Here is a 14,267-nt window from a genome sequence, read left to right as displayed (position 1 = left end):
ACTCTACTAATAGTTTCTTCCATTCTTGAATTACGTCATTTGTTGTACTAGTATGCATTTGCATTAACTTCAACTTATCCGTTAAGCTGAGGATAAAATAAAATTTTCATCTAAAAAATAAGAAAATAAATTTTTTAAGGAAAAAGACTTGTCCCTCAAGGATTGAGGAGGAACTCCTCATTAAAATACATCGTGACCTATTCACAGAACTTCTTACTTATGATCAGAAGTGTTTAAGGGTTGACTAAACAACTTTAATTTTAATTGATTTTTTTTTGCAGAGATGATCTTTGCATAGTAATTTATAATATAAACGCTTCCAAGCATAAGTACGAAATTTTGTAAATAGGCCACATAGTATTTTGAGGAGGAACTCCTCCTTAACTCAAAGGAGTCGAGCTCTTTTCTTTTTAAAATAAGTGAGATTTTTTGTATGAAAAATCACTATACCTTAAATTTGATGGAAAAGAAGACTATCCTTAAAGGAACAATATCTCATGCAACGCAGAGATAAGTTAGAGGATCGGAGAAACTAATATGTGAGTTCATGAACGAAAACTAAACATATGGTAAAGTTCAAAGACATTTGCTACCGAGCACAAAGAAAAATAATATCTGTCAAAATATTATAGGCCCATATAAACTTGGGCCTAAGTTTTAACATTTAACAAGATGTGACGGGCTATGATTTAAACTGAATTATCTTTTAATTGGTCCAAAAGCCCAATGATCAATCCCAGACTAGACAACGTCACAACGTTGTCCCTACGCATTAGCCACGTGGCACATAAGAGTAAATACGGATACGGTGGTCGCGATCTCACCTGAACAACCTTGTCTCTGTTTCTTCAGTTTTACTCGTTAATGCAAAAACCTTCCTCCCTACTAACGAGTCACGACTGAGTCACGAGTCAAACGAGTTGCGACTGCCTTGACGACCCCCCGAGAGAGTTGAGAGGAGGACCCATTTCACGCAGATCGCAGGAAGCTTTTACGCTCTCGAATTCGAGCTATTCCGACGCCAAACCACGCCGTTTGGGTAATCTCCCCAATTTCTTCCATGGAAGCTGCTCCATTGGTCAGTCTCTAAGCCGCAGTTGTTGCAAGATCCGAATTTGGTTTCATAACAATGGCTGCGTGGCTCAAAGCTGCTGAAGGTTCGGATCCTCGATTTATTTTTCTATTAATTTGTTGCGTTAGTTAATTAATTTGGTTTGCATTATGGATTTTGGATTTGAAATGTATTTTAGGGTTGATCTTATGCTTAATTAGTAATTGTAATTTTTTGAGGTGTTTTATGGATAATATGGTAGCGATAATCGGGTTACGTTGGATTTGCATGTTTGATGATCCTGATGTCATTGGCATTGGTTATTTCCTTATTGAATTGTGTTTCGGAGTTCGTATTACAATGAAAAATTTAGTTTGGACACGCTATAAACCGAAAAACTGTGAGGTAGGATTCCGCATTTCATGAATTGTCCGGAAATGACATGAAAGTGAGCTAGAGAAATTTGGTTGGTTATTCGTTTTAGTGTGTGGGCGATAGATAGCTGCAGGTTAGTGATGCATTATCGGTGGAGGAAATTGTTCTTCTTGGTATCAAACCGGTATTGTCAGCTCGGTTTAGGTCCATAGGATAATACTACTGGTTAAGCAGTTAACAGTAATAGGTTAAGCGCAAGAGTGAGTTTTTATCACAAAAGAAAAGAGGTTTTATAATAATCCCAGTTCTTGCACCTGCACCACCCATCTTATACCATATATGATTGTTTACTATATAGATCATCCCTGTAGAAGCTCCACATCAGAGTTCCCATCAGACTTCCTTGTATTACTGCGCCATCTCTTGTGACCTTGATTTGTAAAGTTTATAACTTTTTCCATTGGCCTCAGGTTTGTTTGAAGTTGTTGATCGAAGGGCAAAGCTGGTTGTCAGTGAGTTGGATGATCAGTCGCCTTCCCAGTCACCAGGTATTATCTTCGAATTGTCCTGCTTTTTTTTATTTATTTATATATTTTTGTTTTGGTTTGGAGTTGGGATGCTGCAACCAGATGTTACCCACTAATGAGTTGGTGCCTTGATAATGGGTCCTAGAATATGCATCCGTTAGCTCTTACTTTATCAAGTTACTGTCTGTCTTTTAGATAACTTGAAAACCGCCAAAATTGTTGCCAATTTTAATTCTGGTTCCTTTTCTGAAGCTTCTAATGGGCAAGAATCTCAAGCTAATAAGAGGAAAAAGTCGAAGACCAAGGTATTGCCAGATTACTAATGAAAATACAGCGTAAATATTCCACACACGCATGGACATTTATAAAGGTTTTGGTCTCACGCATTGGATATTTACAGGCTCAAAAGAGGCAGTCCATGAATGAATCTCAGAAAATAAGTGATTCTGCACGTGAACAGATCAGTACGTTGGCATCACAAGCAGATGTGACACCTGAAATAGACAGTGATGTTCATTTAAATGAAAATGACGGGACACCCTCTGCAGATCCGACAAGTCAAACCATCAATGACCAGCAACAAAATCTTGACAAAGATACCACAATAAGCATTCCCTTAACAGAGACATGGGCATTTGAAGTCAATGAGAGTAATGTTAAACAAGCAGAAGCTTCAACAACTATTGCTGATAGGGAAGCTATTACATCAACTTCTAATGATAAGATTGTCAATGAGATTGCCTCAGATGGTCGTGAAGAACATCCTTTGCTGTCATCTGCCAAAGAAGTTGAGTTTGTGGATGAAAACCATCAGGTTGGATCAGTTGATGCTGGCCAAGATAACAAATCTAGAGCTCCTGATTTTCATCCAGAAATTGACCGAGGGAGATCAGAATCTACCACTGATTCCATCAGTAACAGGGAAACTCAATCGAAAGTCACTGATGGCAATGAAGAACTGGTTGTTGAGAAAACTAAGCAACTTGAGCATAAATCTGGCAGCTCTCCAGTGAAAGTACAGGAACGGGATCAAATTGAGGAGGTAAGTTATTTACTACAGGGTGAATATCTTGTGTACTTCATTCCTATTTTGCTTTGAATCTTGTTAACTTGCCATCTAGGCTATTATTGAATAGTTTCTTTAGTTGGTGTACAGGCTCAAGGATTGCTTAAAACCGCTGTATCCACTGGTCAGTCTAAAGAGGCAAGGCTAGCAAGGGTAAGCTGTACTATTTTCTGTTTTTCTTTATTGTTGGTGTAATATACAGCCCCAAGTCGTTGAAGTAGGAATGCGACTTTTCTTTCAGTCAGTCTCTTGGAAAAGGTCACCATTATCGAATGAGCCTGTTTCACATATACTTTAATAAGCCTTATGCCCCCATGAGAAATTTCTTATTGGTTATAAGTTTTCTGTTTGAGTTCTTTGTTAATATTTTGGTTATGATTGATTATTAGGTTTGTGCTGGACTTTCGTCTCGACTTCAAGAATACAAATCTGAAAATGCACAGCTAGAGGAACTTCTCGTGTCAGAGGTGAGACACATCCTGTTTTATATTTCAGGGGTCATGTGAAGTTCAACCTTTGTGGCATATGATCTATTGCTATTGGTATTACTTGCTGACTGCTATTTTGATAGAGAGAGCTAAGCAAGTCATATGAGGCTCGCATAAAGCAACTACAAAAAGATTTGTCCACGTCCCAAAGTGAAGTGACAAGAATAGAGTCAAATATGGTTGAGGCCTTGGCGGCTAAGAATTCTGAAATTGAGGCCCTTGCCAGTTCCATGGATGGAATTAAGAAACAGGCTGCCTTATCTGAAGGGAGTCTGGCTTCACTGCAGGTTCATTACACTTACACATTTAATTATTGATGCATAAATTCTCTCTCTCTCTCTCTCTCTCTCTAAGGACTGGTTTGCGTGAAGTACCTATATCAACTTTTTTCATTACTCTATTCATGCAATTATGAATGTTCCCAACTTGGATTCTTGACCAGTTGAGGCTTTAATAATAGTTTGATTATTATTATTTTCCAAACAGGCAAACATGGAGTCTATGATGAGAAATAGGGAGCTGACAGAGACAAGGATGATGCAGGTTAGAGTTCATGATTTTTCTTCTCTGCATGTATTTGGACCCTTAGCATACACTTGCATATGGTGTTTTTATGAAATTTTCTTCAGGCTCTTCGAGAGGAGTTGTCTTCTGTAGAACGTAGAGCAGACGAGGAGCGTTCCGCACATAATGCTACCAAAATGGTGTGTATCTACAACAAAAGTATTATCAATTTATCAGTAATTTCTGTATCTTTGGTTATTTCCTTACACTCACTCCGATAATCACTTTCTGGTAAAACAGGCTGCCATGGAAAGGGAAGTAGAACTGGAACACAGAGCCCTTGAGGCATCCACAGCCCTTGCAAGGATCCAGGTAAAGTGAGCACTTCTTAAGTTTGTGACTCTTTCCCTAAGTAATGCACCATTACTTGATAAAAAATTGTATATACCATTATTTCTTAATCAGCTTTTATTCTCTCATCCCTATAGAAACTTATGATTACTGACATTCTTAGTTTCCTTTATATGCATGAACCATATAATAGTGCTTGCAGATTATATTTTTATTTCTAATGAACATTTTACAAACTTTTGAAGATTTTGCAAATTTTGTTTCTTCCATGAGCTTTTAGCCAGGATTTGTATCTATTATTCCATGTTCTGTCTATGAAGATGTTGCATGTTCATGCTTTTCCTAATTATATGAACGTTGTAAATGCTTCTCTATCCAGAGAATAGCAGATGAGAGGACCGCAAAGGCATCAGAGCTTGACCAGAAGTTGGCATTGCTTGAGGTAGAACATTATATATTATTTTTCTATTTCTACTAATGCGTTTGTTCAATTTTTGGAATAAAATACTGTTTTAAGATTCTTGGATAATTAGCACTATATGCCTTCAGGTTGAATGTGCCAATTTAAATCAAGAGCTGCAAGATATGGAAGCTAAAGTTCGGCGTGGGCAAAAGAAGTCACCAGAAGAGGCAAATCAAGCAATTCAGGTATTCCTTGTGATATGATGGATATTTACTGCATTTTATTATAGTTTGAACTTCTAGTGTGATTTCTTTTACTTGGTAGTATCATTTCATTGTCACATGGGCGCCCAGCCCAACCCAAATTAGTTGAGGATATTTAAATCTTCACCATGGTATTATAGTACTCACTTACAGTTGTGAATGCTAAGGTGCAGGCATGGCAGGAAGAAGTGGACCGTGCACACCAAGGTCAGAGGGATGCAGAGGGCAAGCTTTCTTCTTTGGAGGTAAGTGTCCTTTGTTTATTGCCCAACAGTGTTATTATTATCAATTTGTAGCTTTGCGTTCTGAAATTTTTGCCTTGTCAAACAACCTTCTTGAAATGCTCAATTTCAGGCCGAAGTCCAAAAAATGAGAGTTGAGATGGCTTCCATGAAGAGGGATGCAGAGCATTACTCGCGCCAGGTGATATCTGCTTTCTCTCTTTTCGTATATCTTCATATGAATAGTTTTACTAGGTTATATTGAGCACTATGTTATTTATAGGCTATATTTTCCATTTTGCAGGAACACGTGGAGCTAGAGAAGCGCTATCGTGAACTCACTGATCTACTGGTAATGTCACTCAAGAACAGTTATTTACATGGTCAGATATTGCATCTTTATGACACGTCTTATTCCATTTGTTTTCAGTACTACAAGCAAACACAATTAGAAACCATGGCTAGTGAAAAGGCCGCAGCAGAGTTTCACTTGGAAAAAGAAATGAAGCGTATCAAGGAAACACAGGTCTGTTCCTAGGTGTTTTATGCTGCTTACTTGATAGTTTTATAATAGATTTTAGAGTCCAGTTACTTTTTCTTTTTTAATCTCATTTATTGCTTGCTCTATGCGAATTCACATTATGTACAGGTGGAGGCCGAAAGAAGTAGGGTTTCTCGCCGGGCATCAGCTTCCTGGGAAGAGGACGCTGAAATGAAGGCACTTGAGTACGTTGACTCTTTAAAAGGGCCTTGTGCATGATTTCCCTACATTCTTTTGGCATCTTGCTAAGTACTATGAAATATGTTATAATTGTTTTGCTTTGGATGGAACTTATTAAAATGTAATATCTGCAGGCCTCTTCCGTTGCATCACCGTCATATGGCTGGGGCAAGCATTCAGGTAAAGCTCTTTCTTACCTATCACAACTCTAGATCTCCGTTTCTTACTCTAAGTTTCACCTCATCTCATGCAGTTGCAGAAGGCAGCTAAACTATTAGATTCAGGAGCTGTCAGAGCCACAAGATTTCTCTGGCAGTATCCAACAGCCCGACTTATCTTGCTATTCTACCTGGTAAAATAGTTCAACATGCACTTTAAGAGTCTAAATATGCATACATATATGTGCATTGTGGAGTCAATTAAATCAGAAAGTAACGAGACTAAATCGTATACAGGTATTTGTGCATCTCTTCTTGATGTATTTGCTGCATCGCCTTCAGGTACAGATACTACTTAATCGTTACAATTTGTATGAGAAGCCAACATTCGGTCATGATACCAAATGTCTTATGCATCTCTCCTAAACGTGTATTCTATGCGCAGGCTCAAGCAGAAAATTTTTCGGCTAGAGAAGTTGCAGAGTCTATGGGACTTGGTAACACTAACTTACCATGATTCAGTAGCTTGCTCCACGCCAGAAGCTACTCGGCTAAAATCTTCAAGTTTGACAGTCATAGAATGCGTCAAGCGTGATACATCCAATGATATAGTGTAGTAGGAAAGGATGAAAGCTTTGATTGTATCTTGCTTTTGCTCTGCAAAGCAAGATTCTCTTCCCTCATATTCTCATCTTCTTCCTTTCTCTCTTCTCACATTTTTTATTTTGTCTTTCTTTCTTTATACAAAATTAATATAAAATGTTGACATGATTTAACCGTGACCATTCAAATAAAAATAAAAAGGGAGAGAAGGGGAGGAAAAATAGGAGGGGAAAGAATGTGGGAGGGAAGGAGAGGAAAACTAGGAGATAGAATCCTACTCAAAAAAAACGTTTTTAATTTTACTATTGTGTCAAGAAAGGACTCACTTTGGTGAACAACTTTGCTTTCTTTAACCCCCAAAATCAATAAGAAAAAAAGAGTGGACTACTGTCAGTCAGTCCCTGCCTCCACCTTCATTAAAAAAAAATGTCAATAGTGCTAAGAAGGCTAAAATTTTAAATTAAATTTATAAACTATACAATGTGTTATGGCTCACTTTTATTAGGCTTTTATATTTACCTTTGCTTTTCTTTTATCATTTTTATTACGGGTTCTAAATTTTAATTTGTTAATTTTTATATTATACAAAGGTGCAATGTGATGGGCTTTTCTAGGCTCCATACGTGTGCTACATCAAGTCACTAACGGAACTTTTAACAAAATCAAAATGTGAGGACGGAATTGATGACTCACCCAATAAATAAAAGATGAAATTGATGAGTTTGAAACATAAAAAACTAAATTGGTATCCCGTTAAAGGCTTAAAAGCATAAAGATCATTAGTGATAAAATCTTTATATGTTATTGGTGCTTGGAAAGTCTTTCCTAATCAAAATCCAATCGGAGAATCTTAAAAGGTACTTGGAAAGTATCTCCTAATGTGTGATTAGCAAAAGCTAGAAGAGAAAAGAGAAATATGAGCTGTTTAATATAAGAACAACTTATATGAAATGAGTTTTTCACTATATGTTATCTTAATTTACTAAAATTATAATAGTTTTAAAAACTTATACATATGATTGTTTTATTGAAACATAACTCTGTAGTGGCGGTGAACTCGCATTTATTGAACGGGTGATTTAGGCTTTTGAACATCAAGGCTAAAAAAGCCAACATGAAAAGAAAGAGTTGAAAATGGAAGATAAATTTTGTGACGAAGGTATTGTAAACAGTAAAGCCACAATCTTGTCAAGGAAGCCATCAGTGCTCATTGGCTTTTTGTGAAAAGCATTTTCTTACCCAGCAACAATATTTTCTTATTAGATTCTTGCCAAGGGGCGTTCTTGATTGTTATAACACATTTAGCTATTCTTCAAACACTTGGGCTTTATTAGAAACTGCTTTTTCATAAATACTTATTTAGCTATTTTAGAAACACTTTAGCTTTTTCATAAATGCTTATTCTCAAAGACTATGGTTAGAAATGATACGCTGCAATTGGAATTGTTATTCTATAAAACTCTTGCACTCGTAATCACTTTTATTAAAAACACGTTGAAATGTTTATTAAGAATTCAAGTGTTTTATTAAAAAATATTTGATAAACATTTCTTAAAAAAAAAAAAAAAAAAAAAAAAAAAAACACTTTTATGATCCAAAAGAAGTTTAAGTATTTCTTGAGAAAGTATTTATAAGACACATAATATAAACAGAAACAACTTTAGTTGTCAAAAAAACAGAGTGAGATTTTGTTCCCTCCTATTCTCATCCATTTCCCTTATCTCTTCTCACATTTTTTTATTTTGTCTTTCTTTCTCTATACAAAATTAATATAACATGTTGACGTGGCATAACTGTGACCGTTCAAATAAAAGGGAAAAGAAGGGGAGGAAAAATACGAGGGGAAAGAATGTGGGAGGGAAGGAGAAGAAAAATATGAGGAGATAGAATCCTACTAAAAAAACGGTTTTAATTTTGCAATTGTGTCATGAAAGGACTCACTTTTGTGATCAACTTTGCTTTTTTTAACCCCCAAAATCAAAAAGAAAAAAAGAAAGTGGACTGCTGTCAGTCAATCAGTCCTTGACTCCGCCTTCATAAATAAAAAATGTCAAAAGTGCTAAGGAGGCTAAATTTTTAAATTAAATTTATAAAATATATAATGTGTTGTGGCTTTCTTTTATTAGGCTTTTATATTTAGCTTTGCTTTTTCTCTATCATTTTGATTACGGGTTCTAAATTTTAAACTGTTAATTTTATACATGGGTGCAATGTGATGGGCTTTTCTAGGCTCCATATGTGTGCTACATCAAGCCACTCACGGAACTTTTAACATAATCAAACTGTGAGGACAGAATTGATGACTCACCCAATAAATAAAAGATGAAATTGATGAGTTTGAAACATAAAAAACTAAACTGGCATCCTGTTAAAGGCTTAAAAGCATAAAGATCATTAGTGATAAAATTTTTATATGTTATTGGTGCTTGAAAAGTCTTTCCTAGTCAAAATCCTATCGGAGAATCTTAAAATATACTTGGAAAGTATCTCCTAGTGTGTGATTAGCAAAAGCTATAAGAGAAAAGAGAAATATGAGTTGTCTAATATAAGAACAACTTATATGAAACGGGTTTTTCAGGTATCTTAATTTCTAAAACTTTTATAGTTTTTAAAAAAAGTATATATATGATTGTTTTATTGAAACGTAACTCTATAGGGGTGGTGAACTCACATTTATTGAACGGATGATTTAGGCTTTTGAACATCAAAGCTAAAAAAGCCAGCATGAAAAGAAAGAGTTGAAAATGGAAGATAAACTTGGTGACGAAGGTAATCCTGTCGAGTAAGCCATCGGTGCTAATTGGCTTTTCGTGAAAAGCATTTTCTTACTCCGCAACAATATTTTCTTATTAAATTATTGCCAAGGGGCGTTCTTGATTGTTATAACACATTTAGCTATTCTACAAACTCTTAGGCTTTATTTGAAACTGCTTTTTCATAAATACTTATTTAGCTAGATGCACTTTAGCTCTCTTTGAACGTGCTTTTTCATAAATGCTTATTCTCAAAGACTATGGTTAGAAATGATTACGCGGCAATTGGAATTTTTTTCTATGAAACTCTTGCAGTCGTAATCACTTTTATTAAAAACATGTAAATGTTTATTAACAATTCAAGTGTTTTATTAAAAAATATTTGATAAACATTTCTTCAAAAAACACTTTTATGATCCAAAAGAAGTTTAAGTATTTCTTGATAAGGTATTTATAAGACACATAATATGAACAGAAACAACTTTAGTTGTCAAAAAACAGAGTGAGATTCTTTTCTCTCCTATTCTCATCCCCTTCCCTTCTCTTTTCTCATATTTTTTTATTTTGTCCTTCTTTCTCTATATAAAATTAATATAAAATGTTGACGTAACTTAACCGTGACCGTTCAAATGAAAGAGGAGAGAAGAAGAGGAAAAATAAGAGGGGAAAGAATGTGGGAGGGAAGGAGAGGAAAAATACGAGGAAATAGAAACTTACTCAAAAAACCATTTTTAATTTTACAATTGTTTCATGAAAGGACTCACTTTTGTGAACAACTTTGCTCTCTTTAACCTCCAAAGTCAAAAAGAAAAAAAGAAAGTGGATTAATGTCAGTCAGTCAGTCCTTGCCTCCCCCTTCATAAAAAAAAATGTCCTAAGGAGGTTATATTTTTAAATTAAATTTATAAATTATATAATGTGTTATGGCTCACTTTTATTAGGCTTTTATATTTAGCTTTGCTTTTTCTCTATCATTTTGATTACGGGTTCTAAATTTTAAACTGTTAATTTTTATATTATACATGGGTGCAATGTGATGGGCTTTTCTAGGCTCCATACGTGTGCTACATCGAGCCACTAACGAAACTTTTAACATAATCAAATTGTGAGGACAAAATTGATGACTCACCCAATAAATAAGAGATGAAATCGATGAGTTTGAAACATAAAAAACTAAATCGGCATCCCGTTAAAGGCTTAAAAGCATAAGGATCATTAGTGATAAAATCTTTATATGTTATTGATGCTTGAAAAATCTTTCCTCGTCAAAATCCTATCGGAGAATCTTAAAAGGTACTTGGAAAGTATCTCCTAGTGTGTGATTAGCAAAAGCTAGAAGAGAAAAGAGAAATATGAGCTATCTAATATAAGAACAACTTATATGAAACGAGTTTTTCACTGTATAGTATCTTAATTTACTAAAATTATAGTAGTTTTAAAAAACTTATATATATGATTATTTTATTGAAACGTAATTCTGTAGTGGCGGTGAACTCACATTTATTGAATGGATGATTTTAGGCTTTTGAACATCAAAACTAAAAAAGCCAACATGAAAAGAAAAAATTGAAAATGGAAGATAAACTTGGTGACGAAGGTATTGTAAACAGTAAAGCTACAATCTTGTCAAGGAAGCCATCAGTGCTCATTGGCTTTTCGTGAAAAGCATTTTCTTATTGTCACATCCCCGCTTGGGATGGATCACTTCCCGGGCCCGCTCCACCACCGTAGCATGATATTGTCCGCTTGTGCTTACCATTCCCTCACGGTTTTGTTTTTTGGGAACTCATGAACAACTTCCCAGTGGGTCACCCATCATGGGATTGCTTTCGCCCAAACTCGCTTAACTTCGGAGTTCTGTTGGGATCCGATGCAGGTGGTGGCAAGAAAGTCTGCTGGAGCCTCGTGTTAGGTAGGGATGGGAATATACATTTAAGGATCACTCCCCTGGACGATGTGGGATGTTACACTTACCTAGCAACAATATTTTCTTATTAAATTATTGCCAAGGGGCGTTCTTGATTGTTGTAACACATTTAGCTATTCTACAAACACTTGGGCTTTATTAGAAACTGCTTTTTCATAAATACTTATTTAGCTATTTGAGAAACACCTTAGCTTTATTTGAAAGTGCTTTTTCATAAATGCTTATTCTCAAGGACTATGGTTAGAAATGATTACGCTGCAATTGGAATTGCTTTTCTATAAAACACTTGCACTTGTAATCACTTTTATTAAAAACATGTTGAAATGTTTATTAAGAATTCAAGTGTTTTATTAAAAAATATTTGATAAACATTTTTTCAAAAAACACTTTTATGATCCAAAAGAAGTTTAAGCATTTCTTGAGAAGGTATTTACAAGACACATAATATAAATAGAAACAACTTTAGTTGTCAAAAAACAGAGCGAGATTCTCTTCCCTCATATTCTCATCCAATTCCCTTCTCTTTTCTCATGTTTTTTATTTTGTCTTTCTTTATCTATACAAAATTAATATAAAATGTTGACGTGCCTTAACTGTAACTGTTCAAATAAAAGAGGAGAAAAGGGGAGGAAAAATAAGAGGGGAAAGAATGTGGGAGGGAAGGAGAGGAAAAATATGAGGACATAGAATCCTACTCAAAGAAACGTTTTTAATTTTACAATTGTGTCATGAAAGGACTCACTTTTGTCAACAACTTTGCTTTCTTTAACACCCCCCCCCCCCCCCCCCCCCCCAAAAAAAAAAGAAGAGAAAGTGGACTACTCTCAGTCAGTTAGTCCTTGCCTCTGCCTTCATAAAAAAATCTCAATAGTGCTGAGGAGGCTAAATTTTTAAAATATATAATGTGTTACTGATAAGAAATAAACACGTTAATCAGTACTTAAATAATAAGTCAATCATCAACAACCACGTCATGTAATTTATAAAATTTGGCTTACAAAGTTGATCTTGCATTGCTCATAAAAAATTATATTAATAATAAGGTGAAGTGCTAATTTAGTCTCTGAACTATCATCTCAATGAAAATAAAGTCCCTGAATTATTTTTTCGGTAAAATAGTACTGGAATTCATTAAAAATTGCTAATTCCATCCCTACTATTATATTCAAAGCTATTTCATCCAATTTTTCATCAACTTAAGTTGTTTGACACGCTTTAGAGTGTAATACCTTTTTTTTCTCGCCTATAAACTTTTAACATTTCATATAGGTTACGAATCTAATGTCTAATATAGCCTCCAAAGTTAACTATATACATTATTCTTTATGAAAAATTACTAATCTATCATCCAAAGTTAACTATAACGTGACTTAAATTGACAGAAAATTTAATATAGTAACTTCGAATATAATATTAGGGATGTTTTGGAAGTAAGGCCATCTCCAACCGAAGGGTCCAGAGGGCCAGATGGCCGAAAATAGCTCGAAAACCATCTCCAACCAAGGGCTAGGCCAGAGGGCTGTGGAATCTCTAGGGCCCCATGGAATCGGAGACGGCTAGAGGGCTGGAGGGCTGGCTGTCACATCCCGGCCCGGGGCGGATCACTTCCCGGGCCCGCTCCACTACCGTAACACGATATTGTCCGCTTTGGGCTTACCATTCCCTTACGGTTTTGTTTTTTTTGGGAACTCACGAGCAACTTCCCAGTGGGTCACCCATCATGGGATTACTCTAGCCCCCTTCTCGCTTAACTTCGGAGTTCCTACGAAACCCGAAGCCAGTGAGCTCTCAAAAGGCCTCGTGCTAAGTAGAGATGAGAAATACATATAAGATCACTCCCCTGGGCGATGTGAGATGTCATAATAAATTGTCACATCCCGGTCTCCCGCCTTGAGGATATTGTCCGCTTTGGCATTCCTGGCCTGGACTAGGTCGCAGACACCAGGCTACCGCACAGTTTTGTTTTTGCAGGCCGCAGCCCCAAAAGGCCTCCTCAAAGGGTACCACCAGGCATGTACATATAAGGCTCAAAGACCACGCTCTCACGGGCGATGTGGGATACTACAATCCACCCCCCTTAGGGAGCCCGACGTCCTCGTCGGCACACCACGACCGTGAGTCTGGCTCTGATACCAAATTGTCACATCCCGGTCTCCCGCCTTGAGGATATTGTCCGCTTTGGCATTCCTGGCCTGGACTAGGTCGCAGACACCATGCTACCGCACGGTTTTGTTTTTGCAGGCCGCAGCCCCAAAAGGCCTCCTCAAAGGGTACCACCAGGCATGTACATATAAGGCCCAAAGACCACGCCCTCACGGGCGATGTGGGATACTACACTGGCTGCCAGCCCGGGGGTGGGCAAAAAATATAACATTCCTGTCTGTTATAACCGATAGGATTGCTTAAAAAAAAATTGAATACAACGGCTAGCCTAGCCGTTGTATTCAATTTTTTGTTTTTTTTTTTGGTTTTTTGGGTCCATTTTTTTTTAAATTCTTAAAAATTCTAATTTTTTTTCATATAAATACCTAAACCATTCATTAAATTTAAGTTCTAATTTTTTTGGTTTTTTAGGCCAGTTATCGTTGTAGTTTTTAAATTTAAGTTGTTGGATTTGAATTTAAATTGTTGTAGTTTTTAAATTTAAGTTATTGGATTTGAATTTAAATTGTTGTAGTTTTTAAATTTAAATAATAAATTATGTTTGGCCCTATAGCCCTTTGGTCCTCGATTGGAGACGATTTTTCGTGACAGGATTAAAACGAGCCATATGGCCCTCAGTTGGAGACTAGAGGAAAATATGGCGATGTACTGTATATTAAAATATTAATATCAAGAAGAATCTCTTGAATGATC

At 36.0% G+C, this 14,267-nt stretch overlaps 1 protein-coding gene across 2 annotated transcripts; it reads left to right on the top strand.

Annotated features, from left to right (window-relative positions):
* The first annotated feature begins 816 nt into the window (after positions 1–816).
* On the top strand, positions 817–6,904 carry LOC137737091 (golgin candidate 1). Of its 2 annotated transcripts, none has more exons than XM_068476475.2 (21): positions 817–1,157; positions 1,897–1,974; positions 2,206–2,258; positions 2,354–2,995; positions 3,110–3,172; positions 3,409–3,486; positions 3,591–3,794; positions 3,994–4,050; positions 4,137–4,211; positions 4,312–4,383; positions 4,742–4,804; positions 4,912–5,010; positions 5,202–5,273; positions 5,383–5,451; positions 5,554–5,601; positions 5,680–5,775; positions 5,899–5,975; positions 6,105–6,150; positions 6,224–6,322; positions 6,426–6,470; positions 6,574–6,904. In XM_068476475.2, exons 1-21 carry the CDS (start codon positions 1,130–1,132, stop codon positions 6,643–6,645), a joined length of 2,136 nt encoding a protein of 711 aa, XP_068332576.2. In that variant the 5' UTR covers positions 817–1,129; the 3' UTR covers positions 6,646–6,904. The 2 variants fall into 2 exon arrangements, with proteins under 2 accessions (XP_068332576.2, XP_068332567.2); XM_068476466.2 differs by having other exon boundaries at positions 823–1,157; positions 5,196–5,273.
* The last annotated feature ends 7,363 nt before the right edge of the window (positions 6,905–14,267 follow it).

Source organism: Pyrus communis, chromosome 15, assembly GCF_041283825.1.
Source record: "Pyrus communis isolate YQ-2024b chromosome 15, ASM4128382v1, whole genome shotgun sequence".
NCBI classification, from domain to species: domain Eukaryota; kingdom Viridiplantae; phylum Streptophyta; class Magnoliopsida; order Rosales; family Rosaceae; genus Pyrus; species Pyrus communis.
This window is presented reverse-complemented; position numbering and strand designations above follow the sequence as displayed.